At 37.4% G+C, this 20,532-nt stretch overlaps 1 protein-coding gene across 1 annotated transcript in view; it reads right to left on the bottom strand.

The window, feature by feature from the left end:
- Positions 1–4,255: 4,255 nt before the first annotated feature.
- The window catches only part of NDUFS4 (NADH:ubiquinone oxidoreductase subunit S4), a 153,649-nt gene continuing 137,372 nt past the window's right edge, over positions 4,256–20,532 (bottom strand). Inside the window, exon 5 of the mRNA XM_003408030.4 lies at positions 4,256–4,474. Within this exon, the coding sequence (XP_003408078.1) occupies positions 4,371–4,474 (104 nt within the window). The 3' untranslated portion in view covers positions 4,256–4,370. The remainder of the gene's footprint in view (positions 4,475–20,532) is intronic.

Below are 20,532 nucleotides of genomic sequence, written 5' to 3'. Positions count from 1 at the left end.
CTGAAAGAGTAAGACAAAATTATGTTAATAGTGATTAAAACATTTTGTCTTAATATTGTATTCTAAACCAAAAAAAAAAAAAGACCTGTTCGGTTGAGTTGATTCCAAATCATAGCGACCCTATAGGAAAGAGTAGAGATGCCTCATAGGGATTCCAAGGTTGGAATCTTTACAGAAGCAGGCTGTCACATCTTTGTCTCTACCTTTTGCCTAGCAGCCGAGTGCTTAAACACTGCACGACCAGGGCTCCTATTTCAGGACTTATCAAATTTATATTAGAGGGTTCCTTAGCATGACACAGATACCATAAAATCAAAGTCTTCTAGATTATTTTCTTTCTTCTTGGGTATGTCATGTTGTTGTTAGGTGCCATTGAGTAGATTCCAACTCATAGCGACTATGTAAAAAAGAATGAAACACTGCTCAGTCCTGCGCCATCCTCACAATCCTTACTATGTTTGAGCCTGCTGTTGCAGCCACTGTGTCAATCCATCTCGTCCTCTTTTTCGCTGACCCTCTCTCTACCTTATCAAGCATGATATCCTCTCCAGGGACTGGTCCCTACTGATAACATGTCCAAAGTACATGAGATGAAGTCTCACCATCCTCACGTCCAAGGCAGATTCTGGCTGTATTTATCCTAAGACAGATTTGTTCATTCTTCTGGCAGTCCCTGGTATATTCAATATTCTTCATGAACACCATAATTCCAAGTCATCAATTCTTCTCGGGTCTTCCTTATTCATTGTCCAGCTTTCACATGCATGTAAGGAGATTGAAAATACCATGACTTGGTGGTGCCATTGTTAAAAGACTGGCTGCTAAGAAAAAGACTGGCAGTTTGAATCCCCCAGCTGATCCTTGGAAACCCTATGGGGTAGTTCTACTTTGTCCTACAGGGTTGCTATGAGTCAGAATCGACTTGACGGCAGTGTTTATTTATTTATATTTCAGGTCAAAACCCAGTGCTGTTGAGTCGATTCCAACTCATAGCGACCCTATAGGACACAGGAGAACTGCCCCACACAGTTTCCAAGGAGCACCTGGCGGATTCGAACTGCCGACCCACCAGGGTTTCCTTATTTTAGGTCCAGAATATTTTAGGTCAGGCGTACCATAATCCTCAAAGTGACATCTTTGCTTTTTTAACACTTTAAAGAGGTCTTTTGCAGTAGATTTGCCCAATCCAAAAAGTCATTTATTTCCTGACTGCTGCTTCCAAGAGAGTTGATTGTGGATCCAAAGAAAATTAAATCCTTGACAACTTCAATATATTCTGCATTTATCATGATGTTGCTTATTGGTCCAGGTGTGAGCATTTTTGTTTTCTTCATTTTGAGATGTAATCCATACTAAAGGCTATAGTCTTTGATCTTCATCAATTAGTGCTTCAAGTCCTCTTTGCTTCTGGCAAGCAAGAGTGTGTCATCTGCAGGTTGTTTTATGAGTCATCCACCAATCTTGATGCCTCGTTTTTCTTCACAGAGTGCAGCTTCTTGGATTACCTGCTCAGCATACAGGTTGAATAAGGATGGTAAAAGGACACAACCCTGACGCACACCTTTCCTGATTTTAAACCCTGTAGTATCCCTTTGTTCTGTTTGAACAACTGTCTCTTGGTCTACGTACAGGTTCCACACGAACACAATTAAGGGTTCCGGAATTCCCATTCTTCGCTGTGTGATCCATAATTTGTTATGATCCACACAGTCAAATGCCTCTGCAAAGTCAATAAAACACAGGTAAACATCTTTCTGGTGTTCTCTGCTTTCAGCCAAGGGCCATCTGACATCAGCAATGATATATATGCCTCGTTGCATGTCCTCTTCTGAATCCAGCTTGAATTTCTGGCAGTTCCCTGTCGATGTACTGCTGCAACCCTTTTTGAATCATCTTCAGCATAATTTTACTTGCATGTGATATTAATGATATTGTTCAACAGTTTTCACATTCCGTTGGATCACCTCTCTTTGGGATGGCCATGAATACTGATCTCTTCCAGTGGGTTGGCCAGGTAGCTCTGTCTTCCAAACTTCTTGACATAGGTGAGTGAGTACTTCCAGTGTTGCATCCATTTGCTGAAACATTTGAATCGGTATTCCATCAATTCCTGGAGCCTTGTGTTTTTGCCAATGCTTTCAGTGCGGCTTGGACTTCTTCCTTTGTCACTTCTTTATCATGTGCTACCCTCCTGAAATGGTTGAACATTGACCAATTCTTTTTGGTATAGTGACTGTGTATTCCTTCCATCTTCTTTTGATGCTTCCTACTTTATTCAAATTTTTTGCCCACAGAATCCTTCAATATTGCAACTCAATTTTTTTCTTCAGTTCTTTCAGCTACAGAAATACTGAGCATATTCTTCCCTTTTGGTTTTCTAACTCCAGGTCTTCGTACACGTCATTATAATACTTTACTCTGTCCTCTTGAGCTACCCTTTGAAATCTGTTTGTTCTTTTACTTCATCATTTCTTCCATTTGCTTTACCTAGTCTACGTTCAAGAGCAAGTTCCAGAGTAGCCAGTGCTGAGTTTCTGTTTATGGTGATACAAAATATGGCAATGGATATTGGTAATGGTTGCACAACATAATTGACGTAATTGGTTTCACTCAACTGTATGAGTGAAAAATGCTGAACTGGTAACTGTTGTGTTATCGTTATTTTTATAACAATTTTTTTAAAAAGGCTAAAGAAAAATAAAGGCAAAAATGTCTTCCCCCTCTTCCCAACCAATGACAACCAGTAAAATCGCTGTTAATAGTTTCTTATTTGCCTTTCCCAAAATTTTCTAGGTGCATAAATACAAGCCTTTGCTGTACTCCCAATCCCCAGATATTATCTATTATTCTTGTTTTTCCACTTAAGAACATATCTTGAATATCATCCCAAATCAACATGTACACATATTTCTTGTGTTTTAAATAGTTGTATAATACTCCATTTAACAATTCCTCTTTTAATAAACATTTATTGTTTCAACTTATTAGCTATCAAAAATAATTCTGCAATAAATACGTTTGTTTATTCATGTATACACATAGACTTTTTGCCTAGAAGAGGAATTTTTAGATTTAAATGGAGTATACAGTTAACATTTTGAAAAATATTGGTTATATGCTCTCTAAAACAAGATTGTACAAATTTATACTCTGATGTATTTTCTTTGGTTTTAAGTTGGGTTAGATTATTAGCGTTTTTACGAAATGCAATGTGAGAAATACATATTTATGGTTTTTTGAAACATCACAGAACACATTAGCAATCCATGGAAATCATCTGCCAATAATCAACTCTATTTCTTTATAACTGAAGTGATTAACAGTATGGACTTTGAAGACAGAGTAAGGTTCAAGTCCTAACTTTGGCACTGAGGAGCTGTGTGATCTTGAGCAGGTTATTTAATCCCTCTAGCCTTGATTTATTTATTTGCAAAATAGGGAAAATAATAGTGCCAGATACGAAAAAAAAAAAAAAAAAAAAAAATTTTTTCTATCTAATAGGGTTTTTTTTTGTTTTTTTAATAGGGTTATTATGAGGATATAAAGTGTTTATTGAAGAGTTGGCAAAACTATGAGCTCAATAACTCATACAGCATGACCTGCTGATTAACAACAAAAGCATATATCTTCTTCTATTTCCAAAAATCAACAGTAACACTAAAAATCCCCAACAACGAACTGATTTTCATTTCTCTGAGTCTTTCAGTTTCATAATATAAAATATTCACCTAACCCCTCACAATCATTAAGGGCTGATCTGTGGGTAGACATTGGTGTGGAACACAATTCATTCAGGTTCAAAGTACCTTAAAAAAAACAAAAACCCGTTGTTATCAACTCATAGTGACCCTACAGGACAGAGCAGAACTGCCCCACAGGGCTTCCAAGGACTGGCTGGTGAATTCTAACTGCCAACCTTTTGGTTAGCAGCGGTAGCTCTTAACTACTATGCCACCAGGGCTTCTAATTATAGAAAAGAACTTCAAAAATGAGATTAGGATTTAGGTTTATCAGAATTGTAATGTTATCATGTACTTTACTTACAATAAAACAAAAGAATTTCTAAGAGAGCATTTTCATAATGATGGCTGGCAGTTTATAAATACTGTTTCAAGCATTCCTTTTAATAGATTCTAAGTACCAAAATTTCCTAGAGGTATGATCACCTCAAATCTCTACTATATATAGGAAATTTGTAACATGTTCAATTTGAGACATCAAAAAAACATTTTAAATAGACATCACAAAATCTGTCTGTAGTTTAAAGGTCACATTTATTAGGAGATTAAGAGACGTATTATACACGGACTATAAATACTGCACAGCTGACTTTATTCACAGTCAAGTACAGAGATATAGTCAGTGCCAACCTATTTTGTGGATACTCTTGTTCTTTTGTTCCAAGAAAAGTTTGCACCGTAAGACTTGGACTTGGGTTTCGGAACTTTTCTGTCTTCAACGTCATAGCTCCATCCTGGAAAAGAAACACAGCAACAGAATTAAAGAAGATACATGAAGAACACAGCAAGCAGAGGTTAACTTTAAAATTTAGGGTTCATTTGTCATCAGGAGTAAATGTCAACACATCTTAAATATTAATATTTCCTTAGTAATTGTTCTCTTATAATCCTGTGTGACAAGAGGGTCCCAAATATTGCCTGATGATGATTTACTACATCTCGATTTAAAGGTGTAACCTATGATTCAATTTCTCCTTGCTCAACACTCCTTGCTCAATTACTGAAGGCTATCTAATGTGTAAAAATTTCCATTCCTCTATGTGGTTTAACATGGGACTTCTTTTAGTAATGTCCTCTGACATTGGGTACAACCAAATCAACATCCCCCTCTTTGAAAATATAATCAAGTCACCCTTATATTTCCTAAGTAACCCCTATAACTTTCACTTTTCTACGTAAGATCTATTTTCCATCCCTTTAGTTTTTTTTTATCATTCTTCTCTCTCAGGGCTTTCTTCAAATAACTCATCTTGAACTATTTGGAGTTTTACGGTTGAATCATAACGGAGTTTCATGACTGAATCATACAGTCATGTATAATATGCCCCAATTGAGTATTACATAGTCTAATTATATAATAGTGACCCTACAGGATAGAGTAGAACTGCCCCACAGGGTTTCCAAGGAGCGGCTGGTAGATTCCAACTGCCAAGCTTTTGGTTAGCAGCTGTAGCTCTTAACCACTGCACCACCAGGGTTCCATATATATATACTATATATAAAACATAGTCTAAATAAGTGAGTTTCTTGATTTTGAGAGTTCTTGTGAGTTCTAGCATGTTTTGGAGACAGAACCCCCACAGTGCTGTATTCTTTACCTGGCTTCCTTATCTGCCTTTGCTGGGCTTCCCTGCCGCCACCCCCCCCCGCCCTCCCCCACAACTCCCCCAGCTTTGCATCTGAATTCTGGTTTTGCTTGGAGGTTATATGTAAACCCCACTGCACCTGCATAGTTATGATTAAGAATGTTGCTAACATAACCTGTATGAACTCTCTACTTCTAAACCCCTTTAAAAGTAACCTGCCTGCCCACCCTTGGAAAGCAGTCTTGGCAGCATTAAGTACCGACTGACTCGACTTCCTTTTTACACTGAAATAAAGGTGCCTTTTTGTTCTCCCACCTCAGTCTCTCGTTTACTGGCCAATAGGAGTCATGCCCAGTAAGAACCTGGAGTTTCTACCCAGTAACATCTCGGTGAGTATTTGCTGCCACAAAGCTTATGTATCTCAAAGCCCCTAGGCCAAAATTCAATTTTGCCACAAAAGTGAAACCTATGAAACTCAAAACTATCAAAGTATACTACTATTACTTCTATTTCAGTGTCTGAAAAAGGAAGATGTCAGATTAATAACATTTAACAGTATATTTCAAATTAATTTTTAAATTATTTTTTCCAGAGTAAATTACATTTCCGCTGCTAAAACTCCACTGACCTTTGCAGTGCGATTAATTACTTTTGTGTATGGCCTTTCTGGCCATGGTCTTGTGACTCCCACCCAGGTGACTGGGTGGGGCTGTGCAAATAAGATAATTGTGGCCCACCAAGGGGATTGGTCAGTTCTGTCTTAAAAGAGAGCCAATTCCAGAGCAGAGAAGAGAGCCCACCACCACTAAAGAAGGACAGACCTACAGCAGAGACCCACAAGAGATGGTGCAGTGGGCTCTCTGGCCCACAGAGCGAGAAAGCTAAGTGCCTTTGGGCAAGAGACTGAGGGCCAGGGAGAAGTCCAAGCCTGACCCAGGAATTTAGGAGTTGCCTTCCTCCACAACCATGTCAGCCATTTCCTTTATATGGTTTGTGGTCGTGAGTTCTGTGAGATGTTTCAGTGAATTAGGGAACCCAAAGACAGGAGGCAGAGTACTGAGGTGAGAGGGAGTAGTTGATGTTAGAGATGATGGAGTGGTACAGCAGCTTCGAAAAGTCAGACATTTGGGACATCTTTAACGTCCGCCTCACAGGAACCATCTTTGTGCTGATCTTTACAAAAGAAATTACTTGTTTAACCTTCGAAGAAAGTCCATTTGCTATAAGAAATGAGGAAGCAGGAAAGCAAATAAAACAAATGTCTTTAAAATACAAGTGAAACATCAGAATCCAGGAGAGAAAATACTGATTCAATTCACCTGCTCAACCCAATCTTACATTCATAGAGAAAAATGTTGAGTGCCTTCCTATCCATTTAAAAACAAAAACAGAAAAAACCTGCAAAGCTATATCTTACTTTAAGAGAAGCTAAACTTATAAAATAAGTATATTAAGAAGTGGTTATTTGCATTTCAAAACATTTACTAAAGGGCATAATAATAGTTACCTATTTCATAAAGTCATAAGGATTAAACAAGTTAATTCACGTCAAGTGCTTAGAAAGCACCTGACACTTAACAAACTTATATTGAGTTCTATGAGAAAAGCATTTTTGTAAAACCTTTACATGAGTGAGTATTATGCTCTTTGTATGGCTGAGTAAACTGAGGCAAGGGAAATTTATTAGCACAAGATCCCTCAGCTAGGAAGGGGGAGAATCAAGATTTAAACACAGATGATTCTGGAGCCCACGCCTTTAACTGCTATGCTATCTATAGCATTTGTATGTAGTATGTGTAGTTTGGACCCGGTAGTGTTTCGTTCTGTGGTACGTGGGGTTGCTATGAGTCGGTATGGACTCAATGGCACTTAACAACAACAACAACAATATGTATAGTTTATAGTAAGCACTCAGTAAATATTAAGCTATTATTTCTGTCCTGAATTTGATTCCTAGCAATACATTTTCTATGTGAAGTGAAGCATGCATGTAAAATAAAACTTCGTCACATTGAAGTCCATTAATTTTGAATTTGAATTTTTGATGCTTTAGATATAGGTAACAATCATGAAGATGTTGTAGGACTGGGCAATATTTCATTCCATTATACATAAGATCACTGGGAGCCATCTCAGCAGCAGCTAATAACAATTTGACCTAGTTATTAGTTACAGAAGCTGGTTTTGGTAAGCAAATTAATAATGTGAACAAGACTGAGCATGATAACATAAACTTCTCAAGCACTTCCTACATTAATCAGCAAACGTTGCTGATATTTACAAAAAATATTCAATTCAATGAAACAGGTATAATAACAATATTTACTAAACATTTTCTATTTATTTAATAAATATTACTGATTGCTTACTCTGTATCAGGCACTGTTTTAGACACTAGAGTTAAAGCAGTGAATAATACAAACAAAAGACTCCTGGACTTCTTGATATTAGTAGGGAGAGAAAAATTAATAAGTAAATGTATAACATATTAGGTATGAAAACAGTAGTAAGATTAAAAATAATATTATATGCGATTCACTACTAAGGAGAAAACATTTTAGATAGGGCAGACTGGGAAGCACTCCCTGAGAGTGTACCACTTGAGTACAGACTCAAATGAGGTCATAACAAATGAGGTCAGGAAGTGAGTTATCTGGGAAAAGAGCTTGCAGGCAAAGAGAACAAAAAGCGCAAGAGGCAGTGCCTGGTATTTCTAGGCTCTGTGAAGTGCTTTAAATATACACTTTTGGGTTTATAGGTTGTCTTTATGAGGTAGGCATGAGATTTATCCTAATTTTATATTTACTTATGGGGAAAGACATAGCATACAGAAGATAAACAAGCAGCTCAAAGTCACACATCTATTAAATGGCAAAATGAGGATTTTAAACCAAGTGGTCTTTAAAGCTATGTACTTAACTACCTCGTAAATGAAAATGCATTCCTTTAAAAATATTCTGCAATTCCAATTTTTATCTATTTCAGCTATTTCCTTTCAATCTGTGTGAATTTTAACTTTTTTCTTTTGTTTTTAAAAAATGCTGAAGAGATCGTTCTAAGAATCCATGGAAAATAAGTCTCAGTTCCCCACATGCTCCCCACCAACTGTGAAGGAAGGAAATGGTTTCTACTGTAGGTTCTTTGACTGCCTGGTTATAATGATCATTGGTAAGTTATACAAAACCTTCAGGATCTTCTCTGGCAACTGATGGATGAGAGAACCCATGTTCCCTCCCCTATATGCTCTCTCCCCACTGCCTCCCAACACACAATCTCCAGCCCACGAAAGACATATAAGAACTGAAGAAGTGAAAAAGCACCTGGAAATATTTAGGAACAGGCACCATACATACAAGCTTCCTGGGTGACACAAATGGTTTGCAATGGTCTGCTAGCTTAAAGACTGATAGTTTGAAGCCACCCAGTGGTGCTGCAGAAGAAAGGTCTAGAAATTTGCTTCTGTAAAGTTTACAGCCAAGAAAACCCTATGGGGCAGTTCTACTCTGTAACACACACGGCTGCCATGAGTTGGGATCAACTTGATGGCAACGTGTTTGGGTTTGGCTTTTTTTTTTTTTACTACACAGAAACACGTACCTGATAATCACTCTCTCATTTACTCAGTTACTATGTCTTTCAACTACCCGGGAGAAAAGGAATTTTTTGTTTTTTTTTTTACTGCTTAAGAACTCAGACATAGCTCTATTATCTGTTCTAGTTGTGTAGCCTCAAAATGCTGTCAGGGTCACTGCAATGTGAGAAGACGGGTTTTGTACACATAAAAGAACAACTGGTTTAGGTTTTCTCCTGGTAACTAAGGAGTGAGCTGGCTCCTGGGAATTGTGAGCCAGATTATAGTTGCTGTTGATGGTGATAACAACAATAAATAGAAGTGTCATTACAGGGATTGGAATGTGGACGGGCAAAGCACCCTATGAAAAAGCAAACAAAAATACACATGGAAGACACCTGCATTAACTAATTGGATCCATGTCAATATTTCTGCTCTACCACAACCATCACCCATGATTTTTAGGATATATAGGGAAAAGTTTCTTTCCCTCATGTTTTTCTGTAAGCAACAACTTTGTTCCCAAAGCTGCGCAAGCAACCATGCTTCTTTGATTAAGTAAAAGCAAAGAAGGGTATGAGAAAGGCTGGTGACAATTCACAATAAAAACTTAACCTAAAGTAAGAGTCTACAGATTTCCTGCCCCTCATTCAGAAAACATTTCTACTGTGTAGGGTTGATGTTATAAAGAAAATTGTTCTTTTCTGGAATATTGTTAAGAATCTGACAAAATTTCCAAGCACTCCTCCAAACTGTTTACCTTAGAGTGCATGAACAAATTTACTGGTCCCATTATACTTCATACTACAATCTTTCATATTACTTTTTATAACAGTATAGCAATATAATGGCTACTGGACCAAATACAACCTTTTGCTAAAAAGACAAAATAATTAAGAATAACAACACTGGAAAGGGCATTAAACATTTGTCTTTAATAATGAAGTAAGTCACATGATCTGTACTCCTCTTTTCTACTTCCCATTTGAAACTTGTTCCTAAAAAGAAAGAATGCAATATAACTTGCAAAAAAGAAAATGAAGAAATTTAAGAATGGGATCTTACTTGTTAAATGTTTTAATTGCTATAGAATGTCTTCTTCAACCCTAAAAGTAAGTTTTTTTGTTTTTTTTTTAAAGAAATACACTTGTGTTTCTGAACGAGATCATGGAAGTGAAAACGCTTACGTTCTTTCTCTGAAGAATACTTACATAAAAATCAAGGTGTGGTCTATATTGACAATGGTCCCATATGTTGTCCCGTTAGGACACTGAAAACCAGCCCTTGCTCTTCCGAGCTGTGCTGCAGAAGAAGATCAAAGCAACTGTGTCCAAGACAGCTGCCCCAGGGATGGGGTAAAGCTCCCAGGGCTGCTGTCACTTCCCATTGAGGAGAGCAGCCATATGGCATGGATTAGCCACAAATCCAACAACCAGCACCTAAATGATGAGAAGCTGACTCCCTTTGGTGTTTCACACACTGGAATGCTTTCACAAAGATATTTTGAACTTTAAGCCCCAGTATCAGAGAAGTAGCTCTGGCAACGCTCTAGTAAACTTAAAATGAGATCTGTAACATTCTATGCCCAACCAATTTCTTTTTCAGAAATTTTGTAAATCCCAGACTGTGGTTGGGATATATTCTATTTCCAATGATCTGAATGTTTCATGTAATCTTTTCAAATGCCATGGGGGGCGGGGAAGGGGGAGAAAAAGCCCATGAACAAAACCAGACCACAATTAACTGATGAATTCCATATATGAGAGGGGAAAAAAAAATTAACTCCATTCATTTTTATACATAGGCCATATTATTTGTGGTTAATTAATGCAAAAATATAGAGAAATATTCATCACTGCTTTACTACTAATGAAATGTTTTCTTCTAATAACCTTGGTTCAAGTCCTACGAAAGGTCTTGCTCCTCTAATAACCTAATCTCAAACCCTGACTGCCATTCATTCAGAAGGGAACAGTTTAATGGTTTTTTCCTACTCTCAGTTGTGCACAAAACAAGAACCATCACATAATTTGGCACAAACCGACATAAATGACAGTCATTGCTAACCAAGGCATGGGATCAGAATAGCAAAGGCTTTGGGAGGCCAATGCCAGGTACTTGGACAGATTCAAGATTCCTCACCAGGCTATGTATCCACATTATGCCTGGCTGAGAGCAAGACTTTTCACAGGATTTGAACTAAGGCTATTCTTCCATAAGCCTAAAATATAATTTAAAGGAGGAAAAGGGAAGAAAAAATACTTTTTCAAAATTCCATTTTAAATGTTCCTTTACTTTGAAATTCCCCAAGTATCTAATTTTTGGGGGCGGGGGGAGAGGAACTCAGAATAATTTAAAAGTAACAGATCTTTTTTTAAAAATATAGAGCAGAAATAGTACTGTTTTAAATACACTGGTAAGAAAATTTTTTCCACCAAAATCGTATAAACTTATTTAAACAAGCAAATAAGGTGAAAACAGAAGGCACCTGAAATATGTTAGTAACACCCTACACCTGCCATGGCTGTCGTACCTCTCAAAACATTTAAAAAAACAAAAAAACCTCTGATGTGATAGTCAACGGCCGTCTTAAATTTTATCTTTTCAAATAATATAGTTGGTATACAGTATTATTACAGTAATTGGAACCACGCTATTCAGAATTTGCCACAAAACAAACCAGGATGTTAATCAATTACTTAAGCTTGTGTTCCAAAAGTATATTTGAATATCAGTTATCAGATAGTTGGTGTCGAAAAATCACTCAGAGATTTTGGTAATTGGTCTAGGGTGCGGTCTGAGCACGGGAATTTCCAGAATCTTATTTAGCCCAAAACATACTAGTAATTTCACTTATCCACCATGTATAATACTACTTCTATGAGAAAATTATTTCAGAGTTTCAAAAGGGGATGTAAAGGATTTATCTCTCTCTCTGTCAGAAGTCTTAGCAACCAAGATGAACAATTCCCTAAGCGACAAGGCAGCTCATACCTGGGACTTGGGGGTTGGAGGAATTTGATCTATGAAATGTTGTGTTTCAATGTAAAGCAAGGCATTGTCTACAGCACACACTATCAGATTATCAGATCTTACCCAGTCCACTGTCTTTGAGCCACTTTAAAACTCTTTTTGAGTTGTAACTGACACCTCCCCAAAAAACAAAAATCAGTTTTGTCTACATTTGCAATTTATCTCAATATTCTTTAACTCCATATAAATGTGGGCTGTTTTTGAACTGGATGTAACATCTGCCTGATTCTCTCCTATGAGTAAAATAAATTCCTTAACACATGTTCTTTTTATATCTATATGGGAGTCATGATTTTACCTTTTTGGGGGAAATATCTTTAACACCTTTGGACGTCCCACGGAGAAACCCAAAAGATTCACCAACCGGAGCCAGGCAAACTTCTGTGCCACAGAAGTGGTAAACCTTATGTGTAAGCCTGCCAAGTCTTTTCTTGACTCCCAGAGGTGAATCCAAAGTGGCAAAAGAACTTCGCTGACTCTGTTGTTCTAATTTTAATTTTGGAAATTGGTTTTATGGTCTGATCATCTGATGATTCCTGTAAAAATAGATTAACGGTTTACAGAGATCTATTCTCTGTTGGGTGAAAGAAGACAAAGAATCTAGTTCTCAGTTTTTTCTGTTTGTCTATTTTGAGCTCAAATCAATTAAGAATTTGTACCCACGCAGATCAGAACAAATCTTTGGTATAACCCCAAACCCAATACTATCACATTGACTCTGACTCATAGCAACTCTATAGGACTGAGTAGAACTGTCCCATTGGGTTTCTAAGGCTGTATATCTTTATGGAAGCAGACGACCACAACTTTCAAGGAGTGGCTGGTAGGTTCAAACTGCAGACTTTTCTGTTAGCAGCCAAGCACTCAACCACTGCGCCGCCAGAGCTCCTAGATTTTTGGTATAGACTGGTGAATTTTGTAATTCTGTTTTTCCTACTGATCCATGGCTGAAGTTCGAGTACTGCAGCTATAAGCATTCTCTGTGTCTGTATGTCTTTTCTATGTGTCTGCAACTCAAAAAGGCCTTTAATGGTCATTCTGTGTGTGTTTTTCTACCTCTGGATGGTATTAACATATTAGATTATAAAGTCTCGCTAAGGAGCTCTGCCCTTACTGACTTAAAGAAAAATAAGCACTTATATAAATCAAATATCCTTAAAGTTTGCAGAAAACAAAGACATTGAACTTGTAATACTTTCAAATTTAGTGTTCTAGATTTAAAATGCATTCTTATAAAAAGTAACTCAAACATTTTAAGGATCCAAGTTCTTAAATTCTTAAGAACTCTTATAATGTAGGTAAGTAAATGTTTAGCAACCAAATTTAATAATTATAATTTAAGAAAAACAGCTAGGTTTTCTTTATCAGTGTTAAATAAAACAAAGCATAGATTTTTATTCTACCTAAATATCTTCTTCCTAAACTTATACAAGTTTACTGATCAAATAAGCCAGCATTACTTCATGTTTATGGTCATGAAAAACATAAATTTGTGTTTATTAAAAATTAATAAAATTTCCACAATATTAAATTTGCATACAAACTTACAAGCTTTATTTTTGAATTTATGAATCAAGGAATGTCCAGTCTGGAAGTAAGAAAAGAATTCCCAAGACTGGTACAAAGAGAGAGTTTTGCAGTCACAGGAACAAGGAGGCTACACTGGGCAAATTTCAGATTGGCTAACAGGAATTTTCTTTCCTTATTTGGGTTAAAGGGGAAATTCTGAACTAGGTTAAATGGAGTCAGCAAGTTCTAATTGGTTAGCTTAGGTTTCAGTTTCCGGTAGAATCCACTGACAAACTTGGGTTTCACCTCATGAAATATAAGAAATTGAAACTTAGGCTTCGGTTTGCTGATGTGGGGCTTACCATATATAATTCTATTTTGGGCATAGTACAGTCAAGTTAATAATGTTTAATCAAATTAATTCATCATTCTGACAAAATTTTATTTCAAAAACATGTTTTGTAGTATGCCACCTTGACAACTAATTTCTATGATCATTAGGTGTGATGGTTAAGAATGTGTGTCAACTTGGCTGGGCCATGATTCTCAGTGTTTTGGCAGTCATATAATGTTGTGATCACTTCCCTGTTGAAATCTGACATGTGATCACCCCCATAATGGGATCTGCTGAGTGCTACTGGTCGGGGGGGGGGGGGGTTTGGCTTATTCTGGATCTAGCATCTGCCTCTTGTCTGACCTCCGGTTCTTGGGACTTGAGCTAGCAGCTTACCTGTCCATCCTGGGGTTCGTTGATCTTCACAGCCTGCAAGCAAGAGTGCTGCTCCCCAACTTACTGATCTTGGGTTTGCAAGCTTCTGCAGCTGTGTGAATTGGGAGGGGCCTCTATCCTGATCTGGGGACTTGGGACATTCCCACTTCTACAATCGTGTGAACTGTTTCCTTGATATAAATATCTCTCTCTATATATTTATACACTTTACTGGTTTTGCTTCTCTAGAGAACCCTTAGGTAACTTAAAACCTTAGATTGACACTAATGGATATGTATTAGGTCCCTAACAAATATAATTTATTGTCATTTCTAAGTAAGGCAGAATGCTGAAACTGATTACTAAGCATAACTTTAAGTTTACATATGGTTGCATCTTATTTTTACATGCTACAGAGAGACTATGTCTTCAGGTCTGTTACTGAACATGTTCATTTTTGTGACTCAGAGAAGCTGAATTATAAGAAATGTACATGGCCATAGAAAGTCATGTTATATGTATTCATAAAATCTGCTATTCTTACATAATGCTGAAGTATAATACTTTTTAATAATCTATCCCACAGCTTTCTCTATGAAATCAAAGTTACCTTGGTTAAAAGATATAATTAATATATATGAACGAAGCTTTACTAGGAGCAATAGTGGCAAAGAGGAGTGATTTGTATACAAAGTAATGACACTCATTTTTCTCAATAAAGGAAAAAGGGAAGAGTTATGTCCTCAGGTAAAATGAGTGGTTGTTCCAGAATGAGAAAGAGGATGGTGAAGGAGAAACCTGAATAGGTACAGAAAGTTATAAAAGGTTTGAAGAAAGAAAACTGGATCTGTAAACTACAAGCCTGAAAACCTATGATTTGTTAAAGTCTTTACTGTTTATTGTCTTCACCTAAAATACAAAGGGTTGTTCTTTTCATGTGTACTCTGCTTAGATAGCAAAGGCTGACTTACCAGGATAATCTTACACGCTTTATGCCGATTTTAAGTCCTTGATCACTAGGTATAAGCTAAGGTTCTTTACAATCATGTTACATTCTATATTTATTTTTGTAATTTTAATTGTCACTCTGAAATGAGTAGCCAAATATTGTTTATCAGGCACCAATAATTCAATTCCTACCTTAAAGAGCTCAAATCTCCTAACAACTTTTGATTTTCACCTTCCCAAAATCAAACCCTAAATGTGCAATAAAATAAAGCTTTCAGGATAACTTTGAACCTTACATTATCATTAAGATTCCCCAAGGACCCCTGGAAAAATAACAAAAATATAATCTTTTACCTTCGTAAAAAGAGAGGTGCTAGAAATAGCTAGGTTTATTTGATAATGAAGACTTTTGCCAACTTCTCCACTCTAAAATTAATCAAACATGCAATCATGACACATTGATAATCACTGGTGATTGGAATGCTAAAGTTGGAAACAAAGAAGGATTGGTAGTTGGAATACACGGCCTTGGTCACAGAAATGACTCCAGTGCTCACATGACAGAATTTTGCCAGACCACCAAATTCTTCATTGCAAATACCTTTTTCAACAATATAAACCACAATTACATGCACATACCTCACTAGATGGAATATACAAGAATTAAATCAGCTACATCTGTGGAAAGAGATGATGGAGAAGCTCAGTATCATCAGTCAGAACAAGGTCAGGGGCCAACTGTGGAACAGACCACCGACTACTCATACACAAGCTGAAGCTGAAGAAAATTACAGCAAGTCCACGACAGCCAAAATACGACCTTGAGTATATCCCACCTGAATTTGGAGGCCATCTCAAGAATAGATAAGAGGCACTGAACACTAATGACTGAAGACCAGATGAGTTGTACAAAGACATTATACATGAAGAAAGCAATACATCATTAAAAAGACAGGAAAGAAAGAAAAGACTGATATGGATGCCAAGAAAGACTCTGAAACTTGCTCTTGAACATGGAGTAGCTAAAAGTAAATGGAAAAAATGACTAAGTAAAAGAGCTGAAAAGAAGATTTCAAAGGGCAGCTTGAGAAGACAAAGCATTACAATGATATGTGCAAAGACCTGGAGTTAGAAAACCAAAAGGAAAACACACTCGGTATTTCTCAAGGTGAAAGAACTAAAGGAAACTCCCATGCCTCGAGGTGCAATTCTGAAGGATTCTATGGGCAAAATACTGAATGACGCAAGAAGCATTCAAAGCAGATGAAAGAATACTCAGAGCCAAAGTAGAAAAAACGAATTGGTCAACTTTCAACTATTTCAGGAGATAACATATGATCAAGAACCAATGGTACGGATGGAAAAAGTCTAAACTGTACTGAAGGCAAAGGCCAAAATCAAGGCAACAGAAAATGATGGAATACTAATAAAGAAGTTTCAACAAACAGATGCAGCGCTGGAGGTGCTTACTTGTGTATGCCAAGAAATTTGGAAGACAGTTTCCTGTCCGACACACTGGAAGAGATTCATATTTGTGCCCATTCCACAGAAAGGTGATTCAACAGAAGATGGATTATCGAACAACATCATTAATGTCACACGCAAGTACAATTCTGCTGAAGATCATTCAAAAGCTGTTGCAGCAGTACTTCGACAGGGAACTGCCAGTTAAAGCCGGAGTAAAAACAAGGACATGGAACAAGGGCTATCACTGCTGATGTCAGAAGGATCTTCGCTGAAAGCAGAGAATACTAGAAAGAAGTTTACCTGTGTTTTACTGACTATGCAAAGGCATTCGACCATATGGATCATAAGAAACTATGGATAACTTGGCGAATAATGGGAATTCCAGAGCATTTAATTGTGCTTATGAGGAATCTACACATAGACCAAGAGACAGGTGTTCGAACACAACAAGGAGATAGTGCATGGTTTAAATTCAGGAAAAATGTGTCAGGGTTGTATTCTTTTGCCATACTTAATCAATTTGATGCTGAGCAAATAATCCAAGGAGCTGGAATACATGAAAAAGAACGCAGAATCAGGATTGGAGGAAGACTCATTAACAGCCTGCAGATGACAGAACCTTATTTGCTGAAAGTGCAGAGGACTTGAAGTACTTATTGGTGATCGTCAAAGACTGCAGCCTTCAGTATGTATTGTACCTTAACTTAAAAAAAAAAAAAATCTTCAAAACTGGACCAATAAGCAACATAATGATAAATGGAGAAAAGGTTGAAGTTATCAAGGATTTTGTATTACTTGGATTCATAATAAACACCCACAGAAGCAGCAGTCAAGAAATCTAAGTGTATTCGACAAATTGTATTGGGCAAATCTGCTGCAAAAAATCTCTTTAAAGTGTTACAAAGCAAAGATGTCACTTTGAGAACTAAAGCACACCTGACCCAAGCCATGGTATTTTAAATATCTCATATGCATGTGAAAGCTGGACAATGAGTAAGGAAGACCGAAGAAGAATTGATGCCTTTGAATTATGGTGTTGACAAAGAATGCTGACTATACCATGGACTGCCAGAAGAACGAACAAATCTGTTCTGGAAGAAGGACAGCCAGAATGCTCCACAAGAAGCAAGGATGGTGAGACTTTGTCTCATGTACTCTGGACATGTTATCAGGAGGGGCCGGTCCCTAGAGAAGGTCATCATGGTAAAGTAGAGGGTAAGCGAAGAAGAGTAAGACCCTCAATGAAATGGACTGACACAGTGGCTGCAACAATGGGCTCAAGCATAACGAATTGTGTGGATGGCACAGGACCGGGCAGTGTTTTGCTGTTTTACACTGGGTCACTACGAGTTGGAACTGACTCAACGGCACCTAAGAATATCATTTGATGTTACTATGACTACACCCATTCCTCACTTATAGACATGGTTAGGACCCAAGGTCATTCTGCAAAAATTGGTGTTATGCAAAAATAGAGGATGATCACATCAGATCACGAAACGGAGGACTACATTATTACCAAAGTGCCAAATTATATCATTATAGAACTGCCAAATTACATCATTACATATCTGCCAAATCACATTGTTATATAACTGTCAAACCACTGAGAATCACGGCCCATTCAAGTTGGCACATAATCTTAACCATCACAGCCATCATTAGCCTTGAACCATAACATTCATTACCGCCAGATGGACATTGTTAATGCACAAAATAGCCTGACAGGTTTTTTTACTATTGTCATGAAACATCAGATAACATGATAGCTGAAAAATGAGGAGTAGGTGTATTGAAGAGTTGCAGGGGCAAAGTTCTCAAATTAGAAGAGATGCTTAGCCTTCCTGTGATTCAATGTACATAAATAAAATGTAATTATTTTAAACATTTCAGAAATTATATTCTGTATGGGAAGTCCCTGGAGCCGTGTTGGCTCGATGATTAAAGAGCTTGGCTCTAACTGAAAGTTTGGCAGTTCGAATCCACCAGCTTCTCCTTGTCAACTGAATGGGGTAGTTCTAGTCTGTCCTATAAGGTCACCATGAGTCAGAATCAACTTCACGGCATTGGGTTTGGTTTTTTTGTTGTTGTTGTCGTGGTAAGTTCCTACAGATCTGTCATTGCTCGAATTATCCATGATAACGTGCTACTAATCAGAATCCAGGTGCTGTGCTGCCTGATAAGAGAAAACAACATTACAGGTTATCAGCCACTAATTTCAGTTATTTTTTAAATGTTAACTTGGTCATATCTTTAATTCTTTAGTTTGAATCTAGGATCTTCCACACCACTAGATGTCAGTTGGGGATCATGTCACTTACCTATGGAGTTTTGGATGTTTAGGACCTACTGCTGAGTTTACAAAATCTCTTTACTTTATATTGTTCACAGATTTTTGGTATATTCTTACTATATACTTGCTTACTATACGCTATATTATGTTTCAGGATGATTATGTCATATCTCCAGAACTCAGAGAAGGGAAGAATTGGCCCAAATTAATAGACGTCGCAAGTGATATCTGGTGGCAAGTTCTTGGCTTGGGTTACTAGCCTTAAGAGGCTTTTAAAACTCCAATCTGAGATTTCTTACGAAGACTTTCACCAAAACAAACTGCAAATTAATAGTCTTGCTACACCCAAGTAACTAACCAGGCCAAAAAAGAGCACGCTCTTATTTTGTCATCATGAATAATCTTTTTTTTTTTTTTTACTTTATTTTTTAACCAAAGGGGTTAGAGTAGGAAAAAAATTGTGTTTCAGTGGATAACTATGCATCATCTGGGTTATCAGATTCTAGCTCTATTCTTAGTCTTTAAGCTATTTTGCAACTCTTTGAAATTATACATAAACCTTTCAAGACCCAATTATTTTGTGATCTGAATTTCTTGTTGATGTCATGTGTTTTTAGTAGTGGAATGCATGCTGAGTCAATGAGTATGTTTAAATTTTTGATTAGTAATATACATTTAACAAATATGTGAAAATACATGACAACATATGGTTTGTGTGAACCTATCTGGCCCACTGGTCTTAGGTAACCAAAAAAAAAAAAGCCAATCCCGTTGCCGTTGAGTCGATTCTGACCCATAGTAACCCTACAGGTCAGAGTAGAACTGCCCCACAAGGTTTCCAAAGAGCAGCTGGAGGATTTGAACTACTGACGCTCTTGTTAGCAGCTGATTTCTTAACCACTGCACCGCTGGTCTTGGGTATCATGGTTTATTTTGTAGCACTTTCTATTTGGGTACACGGAGCACCTCTGGTTTTGCCTAAAGCCCCAACTATTTTGCTTCAACAAACGTTTCTTTCATCTTTCACCATTACACAAGTTCCCTCTGAAGGGAAGTAAATACTCTCAGCAGGAAAAGTATATTCTAAAGAACTCCACAGGCATAAAAAGTAGTTGAGATACTGTATGTTCCACAAGTCAAGAAAGGGTTAAATGTTGTTGCCGCTGTTGTCGCTAGGTGTGATGGAGTTGGTTCCAATTTATATCAACCTGATATACAAAAGAATGAAACACCATCCAGTCCTGCGCCATCCTCACAATCATTATGTTTGAGCCCACTGTTGCAGCCACTGTGTCCGTTCAACTCGTTGAGGGTCTTCCTCTTTTTCCACTGACCCTGTACATTACCAAGCATGATGTCCTTCTCCATGGACTGATCTCTCCTGATAACATGTTCAAAGTACATGAGAAGAAGTCTCCCTTCTAAGGAGCATTCTGTCTGTACTTCTTCTGGCCGTTAGTGGTGTATTCAATATTCTTCACTAACACCATAATTCAAAGACAACAATTCTTCTTCGGCCTTCCTTATTTATAGTCCAGCTTTCGCATGCATGTGAGGAGACTGCAAACACCAAGGCTTGGGTCAGGCACGCCGCAGTCCTAAAGGTGACATCTTTGCTTTTTGCACTTTAAAGAGGTCTTTTGCAGCAGAGCCCTGCTGGCGCAGTGGTTAAAAAT

Source organism: Loxodonta africana, chromosome 2, assembly GCF_030014295.1.
Source record: "Loxodonta africana isolate mLoxAfr1 chromosome 2, mLoxAfr1.hap2, whole genome shotgun sequence".
Classification (NCBI taxonomy): Eukaryota; Metazoa; Chordata; class Mammalia; order Proboscidea; family Elephantidae; genus Loxodonta; species Loxodonta africana.
This window is presented reverse-complemented; position numbering and strand designations above follow the sequence as displayed.